The sequence below is a fragment of the Fistularia commersonii genome, chromosome 9 (genome assembly GCF_037954325.1).
Source record: "Fistularia commersonii isolate RoL2024-O1a breed Wild chromosome 9, RoL_Fcom_v1.0, whole genome shotgun sequence".
Classification (NCBI taxonomy): domain Eukaryota; kingdom Metazoa; phylum Chordata; class Actinopteri; order Syngnathiformes; family Fistulariidae; genus Fistularia; species Fistularia commersonii.
This window is the reverse complement of record NC_141292.1, coordinates 2,408,573-2,435,906: the sequence shown is the minus strand read 5'-3', so window position 1 is coordinate 2,435,906 and position 27,334 is coordinate 2,408,573. Positions and strand designations below refer to the sequence as shown.

Sequence of the window (27,334 nt, the reverse complement as noted above, 5' to 3'; positions counted from 1 at the left end):
CCGTTTTCTTTTTTCTTTCCAAGATTGACAAGTGAGGCACGGCGTCTCCTGCCTCCCCTGGCTGCACGTCACGGCTTCCTACCATGATATCGTATTGTGATGTTGTTGTTTTCTTTTGATAAGTGTGATATATAAATGAATATCCGTATCCCAAAAACTCAGGGGGGGAGAGAAAAATAAATGTAAAACAGAAATCCCCAAAGCCTGCTCAATCATGAAAAGAATGACATCTAAAAAATGGATGATAAATCAAAGGAAAAAATACACGCGACAAAGTTTAATCAGTTTAAAGGGAAAATATTAAAAAAATATATAAAAATGAAATAAGATAAAATAAAACAAGTGAAATAAATATATAAAATTCTTTTAAAATAAAAAATCCCAAGTCTAAATAGATGCTGTTTTTCCCAGTCATGCCGATAATAATATTAAACTACTCCTCTTCCCGGAGACTCATTTTCCAACATGCGATTTTGCGTTTGCACGTTTATTTTTCGATGACATTGTCCAAGAAAACCACCCTGACATGATCTCCCTGTTCCCCGCTACCTATTTACCCACAACAAAAAGCAAAAATTGCAGCTCCTTTCTCGTAAGTCCTCCCCAACCTCCTTTCATGAGTGAACAAAAAGGCAGAAATACATTTTTTGCATGCAAAAGGTAGAAATCCAAAGCCTGGCTTTGGGTGACTCAATGAAATTATAGGTGAGGGAGTCTTTGATTAACCATAATTCTTGTAAATAAACAGAGGAAGGGAGCATCTGGGAGCTTGCGTGGATGCACCGTGGTCCATTCATCCGTGTTTCTCCTCCAGTGCGTGGGGGGGTGGAGGAGGGTGGAGGGGTTGGGTCGGATCCACGGAGGAGGCGTGCAGTTGCTCCACACAACCGCTGGGATTTTTTTTTTTTTTTTTTTGTAACTTGACACCTGGCCGCTTGGTGCGCTTACCATCGCTTTTTACCCGCAGAAAAGCCCATTTAAAAAGGAAAGGGATGAGAAAAGCGCTCCTGACTCCCCCCTTCGCAGAAGGACCCCCAGCTTCCCTCAACCCGGATCGGCATAAATGAATGAAACCCACGGGGGGGGAGTACCCACGGACAATCACGCAGGGAAACTCTCTGTCTCACCATCCGGACAGAAGGAATTTATGTCGGGCCTGACAGGCAGATCAACATGAGTTTTTTCCTCTGGACCTTCATCCCAAGCTTTTTCCAATGAGTGAACGGCGACCGGCGTCTTCTGCCCCCCCACGCAAAGGAGTCACGCTGTGATTAACGGATCCGGTTTTTGACTGCCAGGACAAATGAATACAAATGAATTTAGGCACCCAAAGGAGAGATTGCAAAACCTCTCATCTAGACACAAAGTAAGTCCTTCTTGTTATTTACCCTTTTTTCCTTTCTTCGTCTTGCAGAGGATGGGGGGGTGGGGGAGCCCACGGGTGGGGTGGGGGGGGACCCCTACATGTGCGCACCTGGAGGGGGTCCAGCTCACCGTGCAGGGATGGAGCCCAATATTTTTATTACTATTAATTTTTTTTTTTACTAGAAGTTACTCAGGTGCAACTCACCTTTGAAGCTTGGACATTTTATATATCCGTGGATTTGGGGACACTGTCATCCCCCGAAAAGAGCAAAAAATAATAATAAAACAACGCTCAATATAAAATGGCAACGGGAGAGAGCTATTACATATAAACAGGATTAAATTCATTACATGCAACATCGGAAGTTCCCTTCCATTCATTCATTCCTGCATGTTTCTCCACCGATGTTGTTTTGTTTGTTGTGACTCAGTGGCCCCGGGAGAGTTTCGTTTACAACCAGAACGTGTGTTTTCTTGCTAGTTTGTGTATATAAAATGCGTTTTAAGGACTTGCTGCCTGTAAACATGTGAAGGCAGTTGGTTTTTGAAGACGTGAGTGGATTTGAAGCGACTTGAGAGCTGTCAGCTGCTCGGGTGCAGTTCTCATCGTGTCCACAAGGGGGCGCTGTTTCAACCCGAATTCGTTTTATTGAAAAAAAAAAAGAAAAAGAAAATTCCCAATAATTTATCCTTCAAATATTCCATCCGGTTTCATTCGTAGCTTTTTTTGGAATCAAGAACTACAGTGGAAAAATGAAAATTGATTTTCCAAGTGAAGTCGCATAAATGAACTAATCAAATGATGCATTGGAGTCAAATTTGTGCAGATTTGCAAAAAAGATCCTTTTTTTCAATTTGTGAGAGGGACTTTTTCTGGACTGGATGTGCCGTACTATCAACCCTTAGTTCAATCTACATAAACAAGGAAATGGCAAGGTTTTTGCCTCTTTTTATTGCCTCTCAAACCCCGTGCTGGGCAACAGGGGAACACGCTTGGAGTCCGTTTGACTGCAGGGAGCAAAACGGATGACATAAAACAAAAAATTTAAAAAAAGCAGGAAAGAAATACGCCGGTTGCACTCCTCATCAAGCTGTTTTACTCCCCTCTCAGGCACTGGAATTTTCCTGAGTGCGTACGCTCCGGGGGCAGGAGCAGCGCTGGGAAATCCGTCCGACAAATCACCGGGTGGCTCGTGAACAGAGATTCTGACTAAACTCAACATCTCGTGGGGGCGGCGTGGGGGGGCGGCGGGGGGGGGGGGGGGCTTTGTCTCAACTTTTGACCGTCCGGAGTACGAGTGCATGGAAAAGGGGGTCGGAGGTGAGACTTTAGAGGTAAATCACGGTCAGGGCTCGGTGGAAAACGATACTGAATCGCCCCCCCTCCGTCGGCTCACGGTTCGCTCGCACCTTTGACTTCGCTCGCTCTTAATTATTTCGCGCCGAGACGCAGAATCGAGCGAAGATCGGCGAAAAATCCCGCGCGGTAAATGAGAAAACGTAGACTCGGTGGTCTGGCCCTTCTTCCGCCGGTTCTGCGGTTTGTAACACAAGATATAGGTTAGACGGTCTGATTTAATGGATTCAGCTGGTTTCTATTCTGTTCACTCGGCTTATCCGAGAATTCTCTCAGGGAGTAATGTCATAGCTCACTGTTGCAGTGTGAAAACCACGCCAGACAGGGTGAGCGTGCACGTGTCGGCCCGGCTGATTTAAATGTCCGCCGTGCACAAATCCGCCCCTGGCGCGGCCCCCTTTCGGCCGTAAAATCCACTTCCGTGGCAGGATGAAGAAAACGCGGAGGAGCTACCGAGGACTTTTTAATTCGAATAGCGAAAGAAAACGCGGGAAACTTCGGTTCCGTTTCCCAAAACTCGCTTCGCCGAGGCCGGATTTGAAAAAAAGAAAAACATCTCCCCTCTGCTGATGAGGCATGGAGTGACGCTGCAAACAGCTGGTCGCCTTGGAGACGCCGGCGGACTCGTATCCTGACAGCCAGCTGTACAAGCCATCGATGGCGATTCATCAGCAGCGGCGTTTGCAAACTACCGCTGGGCATTTCACCAACGCTTGAGCCAAACTGACAAGAAAAAAATGCTCTTCATACTTTCTCATCAGGAACGCTTGTTGGTGAAGTTTTGAGGAAGCGCCGATCAATATCTGAAAGCACGCTCACTTTAGCACCTGGTTTCGAATATAATACATGAGAAAATCAATGCAAGGACCTTTAAAACGCATAAAAATTATTGAAATATTGTTCTGTCTGTAACTTATTGCTGCCTCTTGGCCAGGACTCCCTTGTAGAAGAGGTTTTTAATCTCAACGGGACTTGATCAGCCCGGAGTTTGTTTTCACACTTTCATTTTGACTCCAAATCCACATTTGATTTCCGTTGATCATTTTTGCATCACTTTTGTCATCGAGGCAAAAAAAAAAAAAAAAAAAAAAAAAAAAAAAAATGACTGAAACAATTATTTTAAGAAAGTGACGATAAAATGCTCCAAAAAATAAAGGGAACTCTTAGACAACACAAGTCAATCACACCTGTGTGAAATCAATCCAAATTGTCCACTTAGGAAGCAACACCGATTCACTTTGACTTCTTTTACTTGTGTGTGTGTCGTCGTCACATTCCACCGTGTAAAGAACAAAAATATTGAAAAATAATATTTCATTCATATTTGAGCCGCGTATTTTAAAAAGTGAATACGCGCAACTCCCCGAATAATCTAAGTAAACACGCTAATACGCGACTTGTCATCTTCCCTCCGTAAGTATTCGGCGGTCTCGGCCCTCACCGCCGTCTGTCCGTCCGTCCGCCGCAGTCACAGCTGCTATACACATTTCCTCCTCCAGTGTGTGTGTGTGTGTGTGTGTGTGTGTGTGTCTGGATGACCTCCAGCGGTAAACAGTGGCTCCCCTGCCCCCCCCACTGAGCTCTCAATCCACTTGCCAATCAGTCTCCCTTTGCTCTGCTGACACCTGGAAGTGGTGAGGGTGCTGAGAGACTTGTTTGTGTGTGTGTGTGTGTGTGTGTGTGTGCATACTGTATGTTGGTTTTGGGAGCGGGGTTGATGGATAAGTCTGCTCGAGAATTTCTGTCTTCCAAAACCACAGTTTGAGAGCCGCTCTGTTTTTGCTGAGTTGTAAGTACTTCAGCAGAATCGAGTTCACATTTGTTTTTCCTATTTAAGCTGCAGTTGAGTTGCAAAGCATATGGGATGGTTAGAATCTGTGTTTTGGTGTTACGTAAACCCTAATGAAACGTAGAAACAATGTTTACATCCGGATATTCTACCCTCAAATTATTCTTCAAAAAAAATGGTGTGAAATCGTTGATCGATGTCACAGTTTTGTGTCAAAATATGAAATAAAGAGATCTCCCAGGTGGCCATTGGTGGCGTCGCAGCGTTTGTCACGATCGACTGAATACTTTAGCATTTTAAAGCAAAGAATTTAAAGCACCTATTTGGTAAAATTGTGATCCAGAACACAGGAGGGCACTGCAGGGTTATCAGCTCGCCTTAACTGTCTTACTGGCGAAGATGTAGTTTTATTTAAAAAAAAAATCATTAAAAAAAATCATTAAATTAACCAAAAAAAGGGTTCAAATTCAGGGGGAATGTCTGGAAAATGAATTTAAATATATCACCTGTAATTATCACATTGTCTGCTTCTAAAATGTGAAATAAATTCTGCTTCTGAGGTTGTCGGAATTACCTCCGCGTGCCGCAGTGGCATTTAAATGGTCTTTTATTCCCATTAATGGGAATAATTCAATAAAATCTCACGTTGTACTTTTCATCATTTCTTTTTTTCAACACATTGTGAGAAAAATCTGAGCGAGGGAGACGAACACAAATGTAAATCCCTGTGGGGGAAAAAAAAAAAAAAAAAAAAAAAAATGCAAATTCGAATTTCAAACACCGCTTTGTTTTCGTACCACCTGTTTTTGGCCTCCGATTAAAAGGAAACCCCAAAATAAATTCCAGCGAACGCAACCTGGGGGAGATCTATAAATTCATGTATGCTTCAGTGTGACTGCCGCCTTTGTCTAACATCCTCTCTTCTTTTTTTTTGTTTTCCAGGAGAGCCCTATTGCTCTGTACAGTTTTATATTGTACTTGTTACCTGGGACTTACACAAGTACACTCTGAAGGTATGGACACTCGTATGCAGCCGTTCCTTTTATTTCTTCACCTCTCACCTTCCTCTCTGCAAACAAATTAAACCGGTGGAAAAACTGTGAAACATCCCGGGGAAAAAGGGGGGCGGAGGTGGAGGTGGAGGTGGAGGGGGGTTTAGGAGTAATTCCTTGCCTGTTTGGTCATCGCCCAAGCCTGTAAACGCTTTGTGATGAGAATTGAGGCCAAGGGTTGCCATGACAACAAGAGTTGAGTAAGCTAAGCGAGCGGCGGCGCGATGAAATCATTCAGAGACGTAAAGGTGAGCGCGGTTCGTTCTCTGTTTGTTTCAATAAATTTAAGTTGCTTGTTTTCTTCCTGTAGTTTATAAGCTTGGAAGTTAAAGAAGAAAAAAAAAAGTTTCTTGTTGTTCGCTGGCATGTTTCATCGGTGATGACTGAATGTTTTGGAACAGAAACGCGGTCAGTGTGTTGCAAACTGCAAACATGAGCAAAGGGGAAAATGCTCACATGGGGATTTTCTCATTGATAAAACAGCGCTGATTCAGAAGGAATCTAAAAGCTGGACGTGTTACTAACTTACCTTCCCCTTGTTTGATATCCTTAGGCGTAAAACAATCACAAAAAGTCTCATTATGACGTTTATCGCCAGTAAAAAGTGGTTGACGTGTAGCTGTCGTGACCTTGAATGGAAAGCATTTGACCTTCTGATGACCTAATGTGTTTTTTTTTTTTTTTTCCATATGTTTTGATGCCACTTACGTTAAAAGAAATATTTTACAAATGTCCAAACGGTGACGCCACTATTTTAGCATTTAAATGGTCTTTTAAATTTCTGGACTATTGAGCGTACCTGAATATAAGCCGCACCGGCTAAAAATAAAATAAATATAAATAAATATCTATCTATTGTAAGTCGCTTTGGATAAAAGCCTCTGCCAAATGCAATGTAATGTAATGTAATGTAATGTAAATATTAAATAAGTTTATTCATTTATTCATTAAATAAATATATGGGTTCATATATAGGTCGCACTTGTCTACAAACCACATATTGTAACATGGATATTCACACAGAAACATTTTTTTTTATTTAATTTTAATTTTTATGGGTCCCACGTGACGAGGCTAAATGTTTTGGCGGCGTGAAGCTAATTAGCCCAAAAATCCATCGAAAAAATAACGGCTTTTCGTCCGGAAATGACGGTAAATGTCAATAACGCGCTAATCTGGACATTTTGTATGATGTGCACATTTATTATTGTGCATTTATAAAGATAACAGTGGTAGTGTATTTAAAATAAAGGGCTAATTCATGAATCGAGAGATTAAATGATGAAACTATTAGAAGAAATGTGACCTCATTACAAGCAATTCATTATTAACTTCTATATTCTCCACTCTGAAGCAGCGCAAATGTGAGGAAAATCATTTAAACGTATTCACGCGAATCAACTTTAACTGTTGGAGGCGGGAGAGCCTTGGATTTGATATTTCATGTTGACGCGTTCACATGAAACCGATATACTGAGAATACCGTACACCTCAAGCCGGTGATAATGCAAGAGGTATTTAATTTAACACGTTCAGACACCGGAGTGTGTGTGCAGACACGTGTAATGTACCCGCAGCCCTCGTGCCAAGCTGTAGAAGAGACCACACAGAGCGGGGAAATTCACTGCCAGGATGGTTATTATGTGCCAAGTAGGTCTTGTTTCCACTGAGCGTTTTATAAAACCTTGAATCTTTTGAGGCAAGAGAAGGCGTTATGGGCCAATATTGATCGTGAAAAGGAAGGTACGTCTTTTATCTTTTTTCTGCAATTCCCCTTTTGAGTTGCCATGGCCATCTTTCCTTTGGTCTAAGTTTCCATGCAAGTCTTTTATTTTCACGCTAAAAACGTGGAAAGGCCACAAAGAGACACCAACGTGTGAGAGGAACACCGTTGTTTTTAACCGCGGAAATGGTATTCCGATATATTTGAGTGCATGTTTTTGAGTGCCCCAAGCATGTTGAAGATACTCACTGGAGTTTTCAGGTCGCATCTTTTTTGTTCTTCTTCTTAATAACCATAACATTTAAATTCAAAACATGATCAACTACAATTCTGTGTTTCCCAAAAGGAGAAAATGTTAAACGACAAAAGACAAACTTCTTTTCCTTTGGGCTTTTCTCTTCAGGGGTCAATCAACCTTCTCCATCTAATCCAATTCTCTGTATCCTCCTCTCACACCAACTACCTTCATATCCTTTCTCAATACATCCATACGTCTTCTCTCTGGCCTTCCTCGAGACCTCCTGCCTGGCAGCTCCACCTTCAGCAACCATCTATCCAGATCTTCACCATGATTTGGACATGAGAAGAGGAGTGTTCATGTCCAAACCATCTCAGCCATCACTTTGTCTTAGTCATACATGTCCTGCACCTCTATGGCAAATTCTTCTTTTTCTTTGGGCTTTTCAGGGGTCTCCACAGCAAATCAGCCTTCTCTATCTAACCCTGTTCTCTGTATCCTCCTCTCTCACACAAACTTACTTCATATCCTCTTTCAATACGTCCATAAATCTTCTCTTAGGGCTTCCTCTAGACCTCCAATTCCAGCATCCGTCACTATCCTTCCTCTGTACATGACCCAACCATCTCTTCTCTCCAAAACATCGAACATGTGTTGCCCTTTTGATGGACTCATTCCTGATCCTCTCCATCCTAGTCACTCCCAAAGAGAACCTCAACATCTTCATCTCTGTGACCTCTAGCTCTGCCTCCTGTCTTTTGGTCATTGTCACTGTTTCTAGTCCACACAGCATTTCTGGTCTCACCACTGTCTTGTCCAACTTTCCTTATAGTCTTCTATCTCTTCGTACCCCTGACACTATTCTCCACCCATTCCGACCTGCTTGAAACCATCTCTTCACCTCTTTTCCACACCCCTGCTCTGGACTGTTGACCCCAAGTACCAGAAACCCTCCAACTTCTTGATCTCCACTCCCTGTAGCCTCACCGTTCCACCTGGGTTCCTCTCATTCACACACATATACTCTGTCTTTCTGCAACTAACCTTCATTCCTCTCCTTTCCAGAGCATACCTCCACCTCTCTAGATGTTCCTCAACCTGTTTTCCCCGCTCTCACTGCAGATCACAGTGTCATCTGCAAACATGACACAAATCCATCGACACACCACAGCATTTGTTCCCGTACCGTTGTTTCGATGATACGTGAGCACAGATGTAAGATCGAAAATGTTAGCACCTTATAAAAATTTTAGCCCAGCAATAGACATTTTTGGCTTGAACTGTTCGTTCTAACTTCTCTAAATTCTGAAAACTACAAAAGACAAACCCCTCATTGAAAGCTCTCTAAAGCTTCCCAGTGCATCAATCTTATAATATTAACCCATTTCACCATCTTCTCACCAGCAGGGCTTCCGTCCCTACTAGTCAGGGCCCGGCAGGTCAGGGTGAAGGCGTCGAAAAACTCAACAGAAAGACACATTTGGCAGGAACGCTGGAAAGTGTTCTGCTTCCAGGCGTGGAGATGCTGTCCTCACTTGTGGTGACTGTGGCCGTGTTATGAATGTGGATACTTAGTCTACTGATGAAGGGAGGGAAAGGAGAAACCTGCGCCTATTTTTTTTTTATCATGTCCATTTACTTATTAATTTCCCAAAGCGTTCAAACTGTTAACTTGACGTCATTTCCACGACGTGTTCTATCAACCGCTGGTAAGTGTAAATCTGGACTTGTGCTTCGACCAGAATGTGGCTCCTCATGTCCAAATGATGTGGAAGAAAAGATTCAAACCCATATTTGATGTTTTATTCCTGGTACTGGTGTCTTTGGACAGTGGATGAACATGTTCCTGTTTCTTCCGTCTGCCACCATGTATGTTTTGGCAATGCAGCAGATATGCATCTGTAATTCATTCCTGAAGGGAATATTTGATTATTTTATTATTGTTAACCTTGTTATTGTAAACCTCACAATTAAAACTAGGTGAGGTACATATCGCCCATCATACCCACGGCTAAGCTATTGAAGCTATCAAAACTGGCCTGAGAGAAATACTTTCATCCTGCTGAGAAAAACCTCTTCTTCAAGATTGTTTAATCATCATTTTAAAGAAAATTGTTGTGTGAGGAACAAAGTAGCTTTTTAATCAGGAGTTTTAATTGTGTAGTTATGATGAGCAAAAAGAAACCTTACATTTCTGAATATCTGAGGGCGTTTTTGTTTGTTTTGTCTGCGATTTATGAGTTGGAATCGTGCACAAATGTTTATTTGTTTTTCTTTATTTCTATGTTTGGGTATAAAGCGAGTGGGCGAGATGTTTGATTTGAAGGAGGGGGAGGAATTTTGAAAAGTTCCTGTATATTCTGAAATGCTACCGCCATAAGATTATGATCACAGATGCGATGGAATTTCCTGGACTCCGACGCAAACAGCGCAACATCAGTTGTTTTTTAGTCCTGATTCTGCTTCACGTCTTGGGATGAAAACACCAGCGTACTTGCCTCGATGGACAGAAGCATGAGGTTAAGAACCGAATAAAAGCCACTCGGAGAACTTTTGTGACAGCTCCTCTACCACCGGTATACTTTTTTTGTCAGCCTGTCATTTATCTTGGCATGAGAGTGAAGGAGTAGATGGTGTAAAGTACCATATCGGTGACCTCAAAAGCCAATACGTTTATTATCGTTTTGCCGTAACTTATCTTTTCTTTTTGGTCTACTTTAAGTGCTTTTTCTCGGCCGGCTCTAATATCAGCCTGACATGAAGTACCGTTGAGATGCTGCCACGCCTGCCATGTGATGACACACCAGTGTAGTCGGTCCAACGGCTTTTGGCAGAGCTTGGGAAAATATTTAGCTGAGCTACACATGTGTCAGGAAGAGCAAATTCTCAAAAAGTCTACAATGTCCCATTAATAATACGTTTCCCTCGGCGTGTGCGCTTTCATCCGCATCTGCAAACTCGTTTTTCTCCGATGTTCTTGAAATTTCCCAGCCATTGACCTCGTTTGATATCAGCCTTTCATGAGATACTGAGCTTTTGGCACCTTTTGACCTTCGCACGTTGCTATCGGTCTTTCAAAAAAGAAAAATTCGACTATCCTAGATCGGAAAGATGAGCGGTTTCCCCTTTGCCCTGTTGAACTGGCATGTAAATAGCCCAATTACAGTATTTGTAAGACTAACGCAGCTTTCCTCTCTCTCCAGATGTGGACATCCTCCAAAAGTTGGGGCTTAAGGGAGACAAGCCGTCACACTCGGTGCCAGCTGGGGTCATTCCATTCAAATCTGGAATCATCCTTAACCAGCGGGCGCACATCGAAGCCCCGTTGCGCTCGGTTTGCCCGGCAGCCATCTGGACCGATGTGGCATTGGTCCTGAGTGTGCGCTCGCACCGTGTCAACAGCGCTTTCCTCTTCACCCTGCTCTCAGGCCGCCGGAAGCTCCTTCTCGGTCTGCAGCTTGTACCAGGCAATCTGGTCCTTCACACTGGACCGAACACTTCGGTGGCACTGCCCTACGAGCCCCATGATGGCCAGTGGCACCAGCTGGCCGTGGGAATTAATGGACAGAGAGTGACTCTATATGCCTCCTGCGGAGAGCAGAGTGTTCATGCGGACTTTGGGTGGGACGGTGAGGAGGGACCGGCTCCAGAACTCCAGGGCTCCTTCCTTCTGGGGCGAACAAGCCAACAGCAAGCGTCAGCGCACTTCGAAGGAGCCATCTGCCAGTTTGATCTGGTCCCTTCTGCACAGGCAGCTCACAATTACTGCAGGTACATTAAGAAACAGTGCAGGGAAGCGGACACATACAGGCCTAACCTTTCTCCCTTGTTGCCAATCATACCACGACAAACAAACACAACAACTATAGCCGCTACTCTTAAACAAGGTAGCGCAGAAAAGGCCCGGAAGGTCACGGGGCTTAGCCTAGCCAGGAGCGTCGCCGCTGCTGCCTCGGCCGTGAGACATGTGGCCCCCACCCAGACGGTTAAGCCCATGCTTAGGACCAGTGCTGCACCCCTTCAAACAACTCTGACGCCGGTCACGGCTCGGCCTGGCCTAACCGCTCCAACTACGAAGGCCAGGACGGAAACTGTCACGGCACCACTCACGACCAGAGTACCGCCCACGGAGCCGCCCACCCCGAGACCCTCCACTTCCAAAACTACAAAACAGAAGATCTCAAAATCACCTCCCCCGAAGCCCACTCCTCAAAGTATCCCCAAAAAGACATTCGGAGGAACAGATAACAAGAAGAAACCCACTGCCCCGGCGACTACCAGCACCAAACCGACAAAGGCAAAGCCCGACTCCGTCCTATCGGACCTGGGTCCGGTTCCGAGGAAACCACAGCCCACCGCAGCCAAGAAACCGTTCGCCAAGCCTAAAGTTACGACGTCCAAAACAACTCCGTCCAAGCCCAAGGCTAATTCTGTCAAGGTTGTCCCGTCTAAACCGACAATATCCAAAGTGACCCCATCAAAGTCAACAGTCTCCAAAACTACAGTGAAAACCACCAAGCCGGATTCCAAACAGGTCACCAAGCCAACGAAGCAAGCCAAAACCACCAGGGCTCCAGTCACCCCTCGACCAACCAGACCTTCCTATAATACAGTAACGCCACCTGCCACTGACGGCTTCCAGAGCTGGGACGTGGCACCCACTCAGTACTCGCTGCTCGACGGACCTACGGGACAAAAAGGAGACCCCGGCCCTCCGGTAAGAACCTCTGTCGACTTGGGTTCGCCGCGGTCTGAGTTCCAAAGTCACCGATTTCATCGTCCGATGCATTGGCACGGGCTCGCTAAGGCCGAACGCTCGACTGGCGGAGAAGGCATACATGTGGCGATATGAAATGACCACGGGCAACTTCGGTCAAAGAGCGGAATTTAACAAGAGGAAGAAAAAAATGGAGCTAGCATGGTGTCCTTTTTGGTTTTTGACAGTAGCCAGACTGCCACATTTAATGGTACTTGAACGGGAGCATAAAACCTCGACTAAGTACAAAATACAGGCACAAAAAATGCAGGCTATATTTTAGCTGCTTGTGCTGGCAGTTGTGACGGGTGAGTCGGATGGTTTATGGTCGTCGAGAGTTGGAAGTGAGTGATGTGCGATGGGAGCTTCATAATATGTGCTTACTTCTGTCACTGGTGAAAGAGCAGGCTTGATTTTTAGTGCTCCGGGGCTAGAAATCAGCGACCACACAGACATAAAGGCTAATGTAGCACTGTCTTATTTCCCACACAGGCTAGAAATCCTACTTTTTCTCCCCCCTTTTCTTCTTGCTCTGTGCACAGAACCCTGAAGGCTGGGCGTGACGTGTCAGGTCTGACGCCTTGCCGTCTCCGCACCAGATTCCTCTGTCATAGAGGGCTAGTGGAGGTCACATGGCCCTCCTTCAAAGCCAGGTCAAGGGTCAAAGCAGTCAGTAAACACCATCACTCAGCTTCCAATTGCAAGCGGAAAGGTAGGCAAGGCCCATATCCCTAGGAGCGTCTATGTGAGGCAGACCGAACCTTTTAAGCCCTCACTGTAGAGCTCAGTTTAGACCCTCCTTTATCTCAGGTGCCTCTTGACAGGCCTCTTGAGCTTCAAAAGTACAGTCACTTTGATTTTTAGGTAAACTATGACTCCGCGTTTAGAGAGCATACAAGTACGTCTTCGTACTTGTGGAGTAGGAGAAAACCCCTCGAGTTTTCCAGGTTGTTTGGCCCGAGTGAATCCACTTTATTTGGGAAAGTTCACGACTTTATCCGACTCCACGGCTGGTCATCACCAGATGTTTGGTTGGATGGGTTTCAGAAAAACCTTTGATCGAATCACAAAACGGTCCTAAAATTTACAGAGTAAGTTGGGAGCGAGGCTTGCTCGTGTTTCCAAGGGTGTCTGTTCTTTGTGTTCGGTCTGTAATTTGCCGCCGGAGCTCCCAGGCCGCGATGTGTCGAGGGGGGATCATTTTACATCTGATCTCGCTCCACGTCATTTCATATTCAACCAAAGTACTGTTCCTCTAAAAGCTCCACCAATGATCTCTGTGTGTCAAATGTAGGCATACATCGTGTACCTGAAATTACTCAAAGCAAGGGTCACGTGACAACAAATACAACATAAATGCAACTTAACGATTACAAATGCGGGCCTCAATGCCAAATAGGGCAGACGCTGGTGTATTTTCATGTTTTCAGAACAGCCCAGGATTTTCACGCAGTGTGTGAAGTGTTTATTTTTCCAGCGATAAACACAATTATGGGATTTGATGAGAAATTCGAGAGGACCGTGCATAAGAGAACACATCTAGGGACGTGTAGGTGGGACTTGTGGATGAGCGTGAACTTCGGAGGGGGAGTGCAATCCGGTAGGGTAACGTTTCTGGCTCGTCACGTAGCGCTCTTGGACGTGTCAGTAGAAGCCGGTAGCACTTAAGCTAGCGCATAGCTGGGATTTCATGAACAGAAACTTTATACTCACATGCTATCTTGCTCTCTCCCTTTGCCCCTTCCCGCCTCCAACTCCTGCGTTCAGCTTTTTCATTTATCAAGATTCGCAGCACATGTCTTTCATCAAAGAAGATGTATGTTTACTGTCCAAGTGCTGAATCTAATCCGTACATCCTCTACTTGCACGGGGCTGCCGAGAAGGAAAGCCGATATTTTAATCGTTGTATTAGAAGTTGTGCAAGAAGTGCAAGAAAGCGTTCGTGTCAATGAACGTCGAAAAACACTGCAACTTGTGTAATTATGAAATAATAACAGTTTTCAGTGCAACAGTGACATTTAAAAAAGGTTGCCTGTTTGCACAAATCATGGTCTGACTTTCTTATAGGCACGCAGAGGAAGTCTAGACCTCATAACCAAAAACAGCTTTCACCAGTATGGTTATTGTAAAATGCTGACGGATGTGGAGGTTCCGTGAGACCGACGCCCTCTCGGCTTGAACGTTAGAAAAGAGGACTTCGGCGGGCGGAGAAGGGGAACGCGGTGCAGTCGGACAGGTGGACGGACTGTCGGGATAAACAAACAAACCCTAGGAAGGCGAGTCCAAGCCGGAAGGCGCGGAAGTGTGAAGACGGACGGGCTCGTGTGTCGACGTGGACGGGTCGGGAGGCCACCAATGAGCGCGCCACCCGGAACTGTAAGGGTGGTCTCCACCGTGGAGGTCATCCCGGCGGCGGCGGCGACGAAAAAACAAATTAAACACCAGTGGCTCTAAAATCACATTTACTTTTTCGCCCGCGGTTCATGCGGATGAGAAAGTGTCGCTTGTTTTGAGGTTGAAATGCCGTTCGACGTTCATAGTCTCGAAAAAGGCTGTCGTTTACGTCCGTGATGACGCGCATTTACCGTTGTTTTCTCACGCATCGGTTTTAAGCGCGCGGTAAATAACCCGTCGTGCATTGACCGGCTCGGAAACATTTTTGAAATGCGTCCGGAGGCTTTAATGCGTGTTTGTATTTGTATGACGATCCAAACAGTTCCTTACTTGTTTCGGCGAAAGCGAAACGCACCCTGTTTTTCTTCGCTTCTCCTTTTCCACTTTTTTGATTAAAAGAAAACGAGCGAGTGTGATAAAGCCGCACGGAGGCATTGAGTCGTACAGGAAATGATCTGTTATGGCTACAGTATCCTGCCATACTGGCTCAGAATTTCCTGGTGGATAAGGCTTAACTTTCATCTCCCGGGGATGGAATTACTTGAAGAGAAACAAAAAAAAAAAGGTGTCGTTTTTTTTTTTTGTTTGTTTTTTGTTTTTTTTTACTGTGCAGCAGGAAACACAGTCCAATCGCCATTTTTTTTTTTTTTTTTTTTTTTTTTTTTTCATGCTGATGTATCATTCAACATGACAACAAGCAGAACTGACTGAATACACTCTGTCCTTCTCCAGGGACTGCTGGGACCTCCGGGGAAGCCAGGCATGCCGGGCAAGAGGGGTCCTCGGGTGAGTCTCCTCTTGGTCGCGCTCCAAAATATCCGTCTAAGTCAAACACATTTGCTTTTGCAACCTTTAGAAATATCAAAATATTATTTTCATTTATTTTTTTTACTACCCCTGCTTACGGCTGAAATCCAAACAGTCAGAAACCCGGGACTTCTTTCCGCAGTTTCAATGACGACCAACCGAGCTTCGCTTGCGATTTCACTTCCAATCCCCGCCGTCATCCAGCTGACACACACACACACTCTTTCTCGCACACAAAGATTTCCTATCCGAGCAGATTGACCATATTCAGCACAGAACTGTGAGCGCTGACCTCCCACCCCTAAGCATAAACAGGAAAGCTCCTATAAAGACGGCCTTTCAAAAGGCTGCCTGTGCCACAGGATGCCTAATAAAAGCACTGTAAACAGACGCAGAACACATGGCCTCGCCGGACTTTCTTCCTCTGATTGCGCTGCGACGGCAGGCTGCACCTCCGCTCCGTGGGAAACCCCTGGGATATGACGTGCGCGTCTTCCTCCCGCGATTCCTCTCTTTCGAAAACGAAACGTCGCAAAGGCAAAACGTTCTCGATCCGCTTCGGTTCGGTCGGCGGCGCCTCGGCGCGAAAACGCCGTCTCGGCATGCGCGAGGGAACTGAAGACTCATTCATAAAGAAAAGAAAATACGCTTTATTTGCTGTGTGTTTTTTTTTATCAGCGATTGCTATTTTTCCGCGTCTGGGATTCCAAAGCCCGAGCCCCGGCGATCCCCCGCCACTATAGATGTATAAGGAGGTCTTTGTCTGGCTCTAATTAAAGCTATTTAAGCCCCGGCTGCACCTCCCATCCCCTTCTATAGTCGTAGTTCCACAACATCGGTCTCACTTAGGTAGATTTCCTGAGATCCGATTCAAATATCTTAGCCCGAACAGAACCCGGCCAAGTCCTAACAGCGGCGCTATTCTGGTCGTCCGTACGCCTCCGATTAACTCGATTAATTGCTCGACGTTTCTTCTTCCTTTACAATTCGTCCGTCTTTCGATTGGCAGCCAGATACGCTCCAATTACATTTTTTTCCACGGCGAAAGCCTCGGGTCGCAAAAACTCATTTGTCAGCAGAATGTAACCGGCTAATCGCCTGGTTCAGATTTACATCCTGCCGGCTTTGACGGGGGGCGGGGGGGGGGTCTTTGTCAGCCGCGGAAAACCAGCTGTGGGGCCGCCTGTGGCATTGTCAGTGGAAGTGGCTAGTTTGCAAAGCACAAACAATGAAAACAAGCCTCTTCAATAAAAAAAAAGCCCTCGTAAAGGCCGTCGTTTTTTTTTGATGTCGCTTTAAAAGGGGTCACCCGCGAGCGCTCGATGTCAGCGTCTGACTCTTAGCATCCCGTCATCGTGTTTTATACAAGCGCGCAAAAAACCCAGCGCGGTTCGCATGAAAGTGTACAGACGCCGCAGCAGAAACGCCACATCGCGTTACACGGACGTATGTCGTGGTGTTTATGGTCTTCTCGCGTAAAAGTTCGAGGCGGATTACCGCGGTTTCCTGCGAATGATAGCGCGTATTAAGTTTAATCACTGCTGCCATGTGAGATAAATGTTCGCACATTTATACGCTTACAAACACACCATGACAAACAAACCCTCTCCGAACTCCGGAAAGGGAGTTCCGCCGGCGTCGCCGCGATAATTGACCCGGATCTTTCGGCGACGGTTTAACGGATACGGCGGGAGTCGTTTGATCGCAGATACGACCGCCTTCGTGGGAAAACAAATTCCTTCGGAGAGAGCGACGTTCACAGCTCTGCTAGTTTCGTGACCCTCCATAGCCCTGGATTACTGGAAGTCTGTGTGACAACACACAGAGCACCATTGAGCCCGCCGAGCACCACCCGTGAACCTTGACCTCTGATCCCACACATGTGAGTGTGAGACGCTGTCGCCGTGGCAACCGCTGTCTGCAGAGAGGCTTTCAGTTGAAGGTCACAAGCAGTCAGGGTGAGTTGCCTTGAGTGCGTTCATAGGTGTGTGACGATGGAGGTTGTAGGGCGGTGTGAGGAATGAGCGACGGGTACGTTTTGGAGACATCGACCCGCAGCGGTAGGCCGTCAGGGCCTGCAAGGCCTTCTCTGCTGGCCTAAAAAAAATCAGAATCACAGACTGATTTTCATTATATATTGTCCATGAATTATTGGAATCGGAACGCTTCTTTTCATAGCTTTTCCCGGGGCAGTGCTGCTTCCAGACATGTATTTTCATATTAAAACATTTAACCAATCACATTTCAGCCATTAGTTGTTGCCAGGCAGGGTCAAAGTCAAAGAAATCTGGCCGGAGGCCTGCAGAATCAGATTCACAGGCGCTCCAGCAAAAAATAAGTGTTGATGAAACTGTTGCTTCAACCAATAAGATTTCGAGTTGTGACACCTCCTGGGAGCCTTCTAGAAGGCCTTTCTCGAAGGGTAAGATAAGGTCAGCGTGTCATACGCCCTCTCTGGGATAGTCAGAGTGTACTCGCCAGAGCTAGCGAGCTTCATCTGTAGCGAGCTGCACGAACACAAATGTAGTCGTGTTGATATAATCGCTAATTTGTCAACCCGTGTCAAGACGGACTTTTCAAGAAGAGGCAATCCATCTGAAGACTTTATTTAAATTTTAAAAAAATGGTTAAACTAATATTTTTGAGAAATTACTTTCAAATGAATCCATTTTTTTTTAAACAATCGAAAAAAAACAAACATAGAGGTAAAAAGAGACACTAGATTTTTTGAATAATCAAAAGACATTACGTTATTGTTAAAAAACACACACATATATTCAAAAATATGTACGTCATATACATACAAACAAGTGGATTTTTGCTCAAAACTTTTGACATTTTCTTTACTCTATGTAAAATAAATGATTTTCATTTTTGGAGCACTCTTGTTGTGCAGATATTTTCAAATTAGTGTTTTATAGCCCAAAAAAATGTAACCTAGGATATCACAGCGTCAGTGATTTTCAATATAGTTCCCTGCCTTATTGTCAGACGTGCTATTCGTGCAGAAAACACAGCATTAATTGATGTTTTGGTAAACACCAAGGCACCGAGCGGCTTTTTAATGGCCTCTCTAATCCCCAGCGCAAACATCGTCCCTGCAGTAAAACACACAGAAAAGGCTTTGCTGCCCCATTTTTTAAACATTTTTGCTCAAAGCTCGCTTAAGGTTTCAATCATACTTGTCAACCTATCCATGCCCATTATGCACTATTACTGTTATTTTTGCAAATCCTCAACTAGCGTTTTGAGACGATCACAATTTCCTTTTAGGAAAATAAACTTTTTTTTTTTTTTTTTGCGTGTTTGTTTCTTTTTTTATTTGTAATCCGCGTCCGCTTTGGGATCCGGCCGTGATTTATCCTCACCGGCGGTAATATTGGCCAGACATCCCGAATATACGTCGATGAAAGTATTTTCCGTAAAACGTCCAACGTTAGCTGCGCTCGCCGGGACCCGTGGGGCCTTCAAAGGGTCCACGTGCGCTCCAGACCGTTAATCAGGTTAATCAGAGTTTGCCCTTCTGACTCCGATTTGGCATAAGATCATACCGGATCTCTTTTTTTTAATCTTTATACGGTTACCGTCTATACATTTAAAAGTCTTTCTCCCTTTACGAGCCGGCGTTTAAAGTCGTTCCATGTTCTCGGGAAACCCCATTAAATACGCTTGTCTAGAACGTTCAGCCTGGTCGTACAGTCATGTGAGGGGTTTAACGCAGACAGATCCACCGAGTTTATGCCCGCTGTGGCGGCACACGTGGTGATTTTGCACGTTCAAGCACGTAAATATTTAATCCAGTGAACATAATGCAAGTCAGCGTGACATGAAATGTTAGGAGCCGTCATTTACCATCTCCAGAATTCACAATAACACCTGAAAATACATTCAAGGTTGCTTTTTTTTTTCTTATTTTATTGCACCCCTTATAGTCTTAAATTAGACACCTGTGAAAGGAGCAAAGTCAGGCGGCGGTCCACGACCCAAGGTTGGTGTTAATTCACGCCTAGCGGTATAGCGCCCCAAACTACGCAAACCCGAACGTTTTATTTTGAAACATGCAATTCCGACGCGCTTAGTCGGCTTATTTTGAGCACAACAGTTTCCCTGATCGCAGCCTGGACGCTCCGACTCTCAAGGAACTGCCAGCTGCGAAAACCAACAACGAGTGTAGGAGGCAAAGAGGCAAGATCATCGAAACTTGAGAATCTCAGGAGCGCAATATAGTTTTGCGAGCTTGAAGAAAATCAAGGGTGTCGCATTTTTCGCATTTCATCAGGACCGCGTTTCATATCCGATGGATTTTTTTTTTTTTTTTTATGGGGAGTTCCATAATAGTTGCTTTTTGTGACTTAGATCAGATAACAGCAACACCTGCAACCCGGCTGAGCAAAATCCCGTCCATACAGACGCTCTGACTCCTACTGAATCACAGAGAACAGTCATCAAAACATCTTTGGACAGGAAGAGCAGTTCCGGAAAAAGCGTTTATGTTGTCACGTCTGCGTCTGCACTGTATGTCTGTTTTTGAAGATCGCTCAAAGGGCTTTTTGTTGAGCTGTATAAGCCAGTCATTACCTTTTCTCACTGAGGGATAATAAAGAGCTGCCGCCTTGGCATCGGAGGAAGTTTTTAATGTTGCAAGTGGTTTCTTAATTTTTTATTTTATTTATTTATTTCTTTGTTTGTTTTGTTATTTAAATTTAAAAAAAAAAAAAACGGACCTTACTTGACCTTTGACCCAGTCAGGGTGCAAGGTGAAGGCCCCTGAGAATTCCGCTATAGGTGGAAAGCGGAAAGTGGATGTCACAGATGTCGCTGCCTCCTTTTGCTGTCGAAAGAAAACATTTGTTGATTCATTCTGTGACCTTTCCAAGCCTGTAAATCTGGACTTGTTTGCTAAACGGGAAGGTTTGATTCGTATTACCGGAAAAACTGCTACTGTAGATCTAATGTTGTTTTCCTGTCAGACTCGGTTGTGTTATTTTCCTCGGCAACAGCTGATGCAGACAGAAGCGAAATGTTTCGCAACGACGTATCTGTATTACCCATTAAGACGCTTGACAAATGTGTGTGTGTGTGTGTGAGGGTACACGAAAACCACATCCATATGGTAAAGCAGCTCCACGGAGCCTCATTTTCCATCCGCCGCTACCCCCAACAACACCCTTAAAATACCTCCCGGCCCGACCCACAAGCGGGAGATGTGTCCGAAACGCTTCCCCGAATGGTTTCCGCCCCCACGTTCCGCCGCCCCCCTCATTAACAGTAGCGGAGCGGTAATCTGCTTTAAATCTATGTCAATATTAGGATTTCGGACCCGGTCTTAGTAAATCCTCTCCTCTCTCTGACTTTTCCACAGGGTGCCCCCGGTCCCCATGGAAACCCCGGTCGACCCGGTCCGCCCGGGCTCAAGGTATCGTCCACCTACACTGCTCATATGTTGCTCCAAATCAAGATTTTTTTTTTTTTCGTCTGTTTCGCGGATGCGTTTATTTTACATTTATATTCTCGCTTTAATTTTTTTTTTGGGTGGAGCGGTTCCATTTTTTTTTTTTTTTTTTTTAATATCAGCTGGAACCAGTAAAGAGCAACAAGGCCAATAGAGTTTTACGGTCGGACACTTAGGGCCATCCAAGTTCTTGGAAGGCGCAGTCACACCTGCAGTTTCAGGCATTACGCACAGCACGCTGCTTAATACTTTAACATATGTGCAATAGAATGTAGGTCAGGACTCCCTTTTATATTCTAATATTGTTCAGTTTGTAAAAAAAAAATTACTTGGAAATCTTGTAATGTTGATAAAAAGAAAGCGCAAAAGGTGTTTTTGTGATTTTTCATTGCAACACCGCAGAAACAAGGGGTGGGGGGTTCGGAGAGCGAGCGGATTTATCACAACTCCACGGAGAGACGTCATGAGATGGAAAGGGAGAATTCTAAATCACACTGTCCACTTTGGATGTATGAACGGGAGATTATTCTGCAAGAGACAATATTTCTGCACTCGAGCAAACACCCTGCAGCTCTGCTACTGTGCACGGAGCAAAGAGCGATACCCGTATTTCAAGCGCATTGTAAAAACGCCATATCGAAATGACGAGAGGGACGTGCGTGTTCTTATTTAAAATAAAACCTTATTGATCCCCGAAAATTCTTTTGTCACAGCAGCACAGCATTGACAAATTCAATAAATGGGAGTAGAAATATTAAAGAGGCAATTAAAAGATAGCAAAAGTCACCCACGACAGCAAAATGAACAACAACAAGGATAAAAATAGACAACAGAATGGAAAAACAACAGCAAACAGCAAGGGAGAGAATAGACAACGATAAAATAGACAATAAGATAAAAAAAATGAAAATAAAAACACTAAGGGAGAGAGTAGACAACCGAAGCAATAAGGATAAAATAGACAACAAAATAAAAAAAATTAAAAAAAACAGCAAGGGTGAGAATAGACAACCAAACAACAACAAGAAGAGTAAAATAAACAAAATAAAATGAAAAAAAAAACAACAGCAAGGATGACAATAGACAACCAAACAACAACAAAAATGATAAAATAGAAAACAAAATAAATAAATAAATAAAAAAACAAAACAACAGGGATAAAAATAGACAACAAAATAAAAAAATAAATAAAGCAAGGGTGAGTATAGACACCAAAACAGCAACAGCAAGGATAAAATAGACAACAAAATAAATGAAAAAAAACACCAAGTGTGAGAATCAACAACCAGAACAACAACAACAAGGATAAGGAACTGTGCCTCATGTAAATAAATTGTCTATTTATTTTTATTTTTATAAAAAACCTGCACGTGCTCCGAGCCGGGGAGCTCTCAATGCAAAAGTTCCCCGTAGCTGCACGATGACAAATCAAAATCTCGATTCTCGATAAGAACAGAAACAGAGTGACAATAACAATGACAAAATTAAACATGTTGCCAATGGAGGATAAAAATAGACAACGATATTCGTGCATGATACGTGCGAATGACCGACCGCTCGCAGTTTTGCTGTCACACAGTCCGATGCCTCTTTGACTCCACCGAAGTCCCGGAATTAAAATCGTCCAACGTACGGTCGTAAAAGCGCTAGCGACCCCGCGGCCAAACCCTTTGCGCGGAAAAACGAGCCCCGATTTCGCCTCATTCCTTACACGTTTTCGCAACATTCGTGACTCGTGCGGCGCTACCCGTGCTAGCCGACCCCCGGAACGGACACAAATTGTAGCCTAAAGAGGTAGACTGTTGCCGATTGAGGTCTCCTGTCCCGTCAGGTGTTGAGAGATGGAAGTATTTGATGTCCAGAGGGTTTGGCCCCGTCGATAAGTGAAACGGAGTTGTAAATAGCAGGGGTCCCCTCGTAGTTATTTCCGAAATGCAGCTTTGATGTACCGTGGCCCCATTATTGTAAGCTGCTGACAATGAGGCCCACAAAATGCAAGTAAGAAAAACATCTGGCCCGTTTTTTTGCCGACGGGAATTCGTGTCCCGTCAAACCTTTATGTTGTTTTCCTCCGCCGTAAATCGGATCCAAAGGGAAACCCAATGGCCGGTAAAATGTTTTAGTTAATGGGACCTGCTTCCTGGCGGAAAATTTAAAGCACAAAGTGAGCTTGGTCATTTTCACCCAGATGACTTTATGTTTTCATTTTTTTTTCTGGTTCAGGGGCGAAAAGGAGACCCCGGCATCTCACCCGGGCCGGCATCTAAAGGAGAAAAGGTACGAAATCTTTTTTTTTTTTCTACATTCAAATACGTTTCCACGGTATTTCGTCGTTTATTGACCTTCGATGCCGTCGCTTAACGTTACAGGGAGACTCAGGGATTATCGGACCGCTTGGATTGACTGGTCAAGCAGGACGAAAGGTAAAACTCGATACAATGGGTTCCCTTGTTACTCAACCCACATGGCTTTTTTTGCATAGCTAACATTTTCCTCTTTGCTTAGGTTACTTATCTTCACACCCTATTAAGCAACCCTACAGCACATTGCAAAAAAAACAACTCTCAAGTTAGAATTTCTGTTTCTATGCAACCATGCAGACGTAAAACGGCCTTCCGATTATTGCTTTTGTGCCATAAACATTTCCTTGGAAACAACATGTGATGTTTTGTATAGCGTCGCTATGACCGAAGGGGGGAAAAAAAAGCTCACTATGCATCCTTACAATGTTCTTTTCAGGTATATCACACATTTCTTTTCCCCGCCTACTGTTCAAACATGCTTGTTTGAGCATAAGCACTTATTCGTTGTGTTTTTTTGAGATTTCTAAAAGTACGCTTCCATTTCTTTCTGCGACATCGGATGCAATTTTGGGGGGTTTTCTTGTCCGTCCCGCACCTCCTTTTCGCTCTCGCTGTCCTTTTGTGTTCACCATTTGTTCCATCTGTGTTTGCTGGATCGAGCGCACAGCCTGGATCTTGGCAGGGAAGATCTCATAGGGGACGGACGAGGAGTTTTTGCATCGTTTAAGTTAAGAGGAAACCGATCGCGCTCTCAAACGCTCACACACAAAATTACCATTGTTTTAGACGTTACTTAAGTTGCAGCATGTGTGTGTCCGCGGGGAGCAAAAGTGGGAAGGAGCTTCTGGTAGACGGGAGTGGAACATCCAAGGCCCCACCAGAAGATCCAAGGGGGGGGGGGGGGTTTGACTCGCGTGTTCTTTTTCCGGTAGATTCAAAACAGGATCTCATTTCCGAAAGATCTCACTCGGGACGGATGATCAAATTGTATCGGAGGGGGAAAAAAAAAACAAACAAACAAACAAAACACCTGTTTATGAATTTCTGATGGAATATCCGATATGGAATATAGAATTGAGTATTAGCGGTAATGAGTATCGGTCGTAGGTGTAAATACGCATCTGCATGTATTTACGGTCTCCCAGATCCAGGCCGTTCTGTAACACAGCATCAGACTCCAGTTGGATGACAAGTCGGAGCCCAACATGTGGCTTCCATTAGAAACTGGCTTCCCTCTTTCCCGGTCTCTGTATATCTCTCTCAGCCTCCACACACTCTTGATCACAATGGAAATCGTCAGGCCGGTGGAAAACATTTCAAATTTCCTAACGAAACCGGTCCAGGGGCCAGATCTGTAAAAAGTCTTTTGGAGATTCGCGGCTGAAGCTTTTTGTGTGCGAAAAAAAAAAAAAAAAGGCGTTATTTTCGCGCTCGCGCCGGGTACGCTTTTATAAATTTTGGTGATCGCGCCTGAGTCAGCTATTCGCTCTCCCGTTTTAAGCGGCTGATTTTCCAGTCAATCGAATTTTCAATCACCGTTGCCGCTCGGTTGTTTATTAGACGCAGACAGGAAAATAAACCGCAAGAAGAACAAAAAAAAGGAAACTCGGGTATTACAACAAACCAACGCTTGAAAAGGGTCAGAGCTTGTCGACGTCGGATTATGATGTTGAACAGGAAAGACAAGTGGAACAGGAGAAATTTAGAGACCATTTTGGGAGAGATTGGAACCCAAATTGGCACAATTTTCTGTTTTTCCAGCCTAGTATGCCCGTACCATTGAGCTTCTTCATGAAAGGAACGCATAAAAACTACCGTTTGATTAGCGGACGCGTCAAAAACGACTAAACCGAGGAGAATTAGCCGCTAGCTCTTTTAGCGTGGCGCAAAAAGACATTTTCTCCGCAAAAGTGTGACAAATCCGAGACGCTGGGTCGCCTTCGAGTCGCATTCTCACCAAACCGAAGTGGATTCTTTACAAATTTCCGACTTATTCGGCTCACCTGCGGTTTTTCGCCTTCCCTCATTTTTGGACCCGTTAAAAGAAACATCGTCCCTCTGCTTCTCACAATTCATACTTCGTCCCGTCTCCGCTGTCACCTCTGCCGTGATTTACCCAAAACTATGCAGCCCTTCCTCCGTGCCTTTTTTGACCTCCTCGTTTTTCTGTGTCGTCTGGTTTTTAATTTCAAAGGTGTTGGAATGTGCTCCCGATACCCGGATAAAATTAACCTTTTTACCCTCCGAGAACGACTCCGCTTCGTAATAGATGCCACCTTTATCTACCGCCCTTCCTTTTACGTCGGTATTCTGTGGATTTGGCTGCTGGAAGCTTCTGAATAACGCCCAGCGGTGCATTGCGGCGCTTCGTGAACGTCGGGATCCCAGTGGATGTCACCAAGCAGGGATTGGTCAATCGTCGCTTGACTTGAATTTCGAAACGAAGACGTTTCGCCCCTCGTCCGAGAGGCTTCTCCACTTCGATGTTCCTCCAGAAGTCCTTCCAGAACTTCTGGAGGCTTCGTCAAGGAGGCTTCTGCAGTTCAAAACCGAAGAAGTGTCCTGGCTGAAAGGTGAACTGTCTTCAAGGCAAGTTCTTGGAGGTTCTCAGACCTCCAGGTCAAAGCACATTCTCGTGGAAATCTTGTCGTGGCAACTGGACTTGAGTTTCATCCAGGAGGCTTCTTCAGTTCAGAAGTGAAGAAGTTCTGGAAGGACTTGAATTTCTTCGAGAACTGAGCTGAAGAGGCCCCCTGGATGAGGGATGAAGCGTCTGCAAGGGAAGTCCTTGGAGGCCCTTGGTCATCCAGGTCATGCTGACTTCTTGTTGAAATCTTCATGGCAATGTCTTCAGTGAAGAACTGGAGAAGCCTCTCGGCCACCGGGTCACGGTGGAATGTCGTCAAAATCTTCTCGTCGTGGGAACTGGACTTGCATTTCTTCTCTGAAACGTTTCTTTCCTCATTCAAGGAGACGTCTTCAGTTCAGTTCTTCAAGCAAAGACATTCAAGTCCTTCTAGAACTTCTTCGGTTCCGAACTGAAGGCGCCTCCTGGATGAGCGGTGAAACGTCTCCAAGGGAAGTCCTTGGAGGTCCTAAGTCATCCAGGTCATGCTGACTTCTTGTTGAAATCTTCTTGTCGTCGGAAGTGGACTTGCATTTCTTACCTTAAACATTTCTTTCCTCATTCGAGGAGGCTTCAAGTCCTTCTAGAACTTCTTCGGTTCCGAACTGAAGGCGCCTCCTGGATGAGCGGTGAAACGTCTCCAAGGGAAGATATTCAAGTCCATTTCCCACAACAAGAAGATTTTGACGAGATTCCACCGTGACCCGGTGGCCGAGAGGCTTCTCCAGTTCTTCACTGAAGAATTTGCCACGATCTCGACCTCAACAGGCTTCCCTTGAAGACGGTTCCCCCCTCAACCGAGACACTTCTTCGGTTTTGAGCTGAAGAAACCTCCTTGACGAGGGTTGAACCGTCTTTAAGGGGAGAAATTCAAGTCCAGTTTCCACGACGAGAAAGTTTCACCACGAATTCACCATGAAGACAATTCAACCCTCATCCCAGAGCCTCCCGAACTCTCGTCGAATCTTCTCGTCGTGAAAACCGGACACGGATTTCTTCGGTCGAGGACGTTTCTGAAGAAGGCTCTCGTGTGAGAGGTGAAGAAACTCAAGCTCGGTCGCCACGATAAGAAGATATCGATAAGAATTCACCATCACCTGGAGGACGGAGAACCTCCGAAAAACAGTAGCGGAACTGAAAAGGAGTCGTCCGTCTCTCTTACAAACTACATATAACATTTGTAGAAGGTGTCAGCGGTACCATGCGCTGTTACTTCAAATAAACCGTGATCCCCTTTGCACTTTTACGCAGCGCGAACAGAGATGTTTCTGTTGTTCCCGGCCGGCTCAGGTGGAAAGTCCCAGGCGTGTCCCGTCCCCCGTGAAAACCCTCTTTTCAGGGACAACCGCCCAACGCAACGCCGAAAGCCGGTGACGACGGGCCACCCTGAAATGCTGATGTGTTGTTTCTTCCTCTTCCTACGTGTTTAAAGGCTGTGGTTTAGGAAAACGGGACAACGGCAGCCTTTTTCT

At 45.0% G+C, this 27,334-nt stretch overlaps 1 protein-coding gene across 4 annotated transcripts in view; it reads left to right on the top strand.

The window, feature by feature from the left end:
• The first annotated feature begins 823 nt into the window (after window positions 1-823).
• The window catches only part of col27a1a (collagen, type XXVII, alpha 1a), an 86,712-nt gene continuing 60,201 nt past the window's right edge, over window positions 824-27,334 (top strand). For all 4 annotated transcript variants that reach the window (XM_086151882.1, XM_086151880.1, XM_086151881.1 and 1 more), the window contains exons 1-7: window positions 824-1,366; window positions 5,454-5,524; window positions 10,728-12,241; window positions 15,407-15,460; window positions 20,844-20,897; window positions 23,157-23,210; window positions 23,303-23,356. In XM_086151882.1, coding sequence (XP_086008008.1) covers window positions 1,314-1,366; window positions 5,454-5,524; window positions 10,728-12,241; window positions 15,407-15,460; window positions 20,844-20,897; window positions 23,157-23,210; window positions 23,303-23,356 — 1,854 coding nt within the window. In that variant the 5' untranslated portion in view covers window positions 824-1,313. The remainder of the gene's footprint in view (window positions 1,367-5,453; window positions 5,525-10,727; window positions 12,242-15,406; window positions 15,461-20,843; window positions 20,898-23,156; window positions 23,211-23,302; window positions 23,357-27,334) is intronic.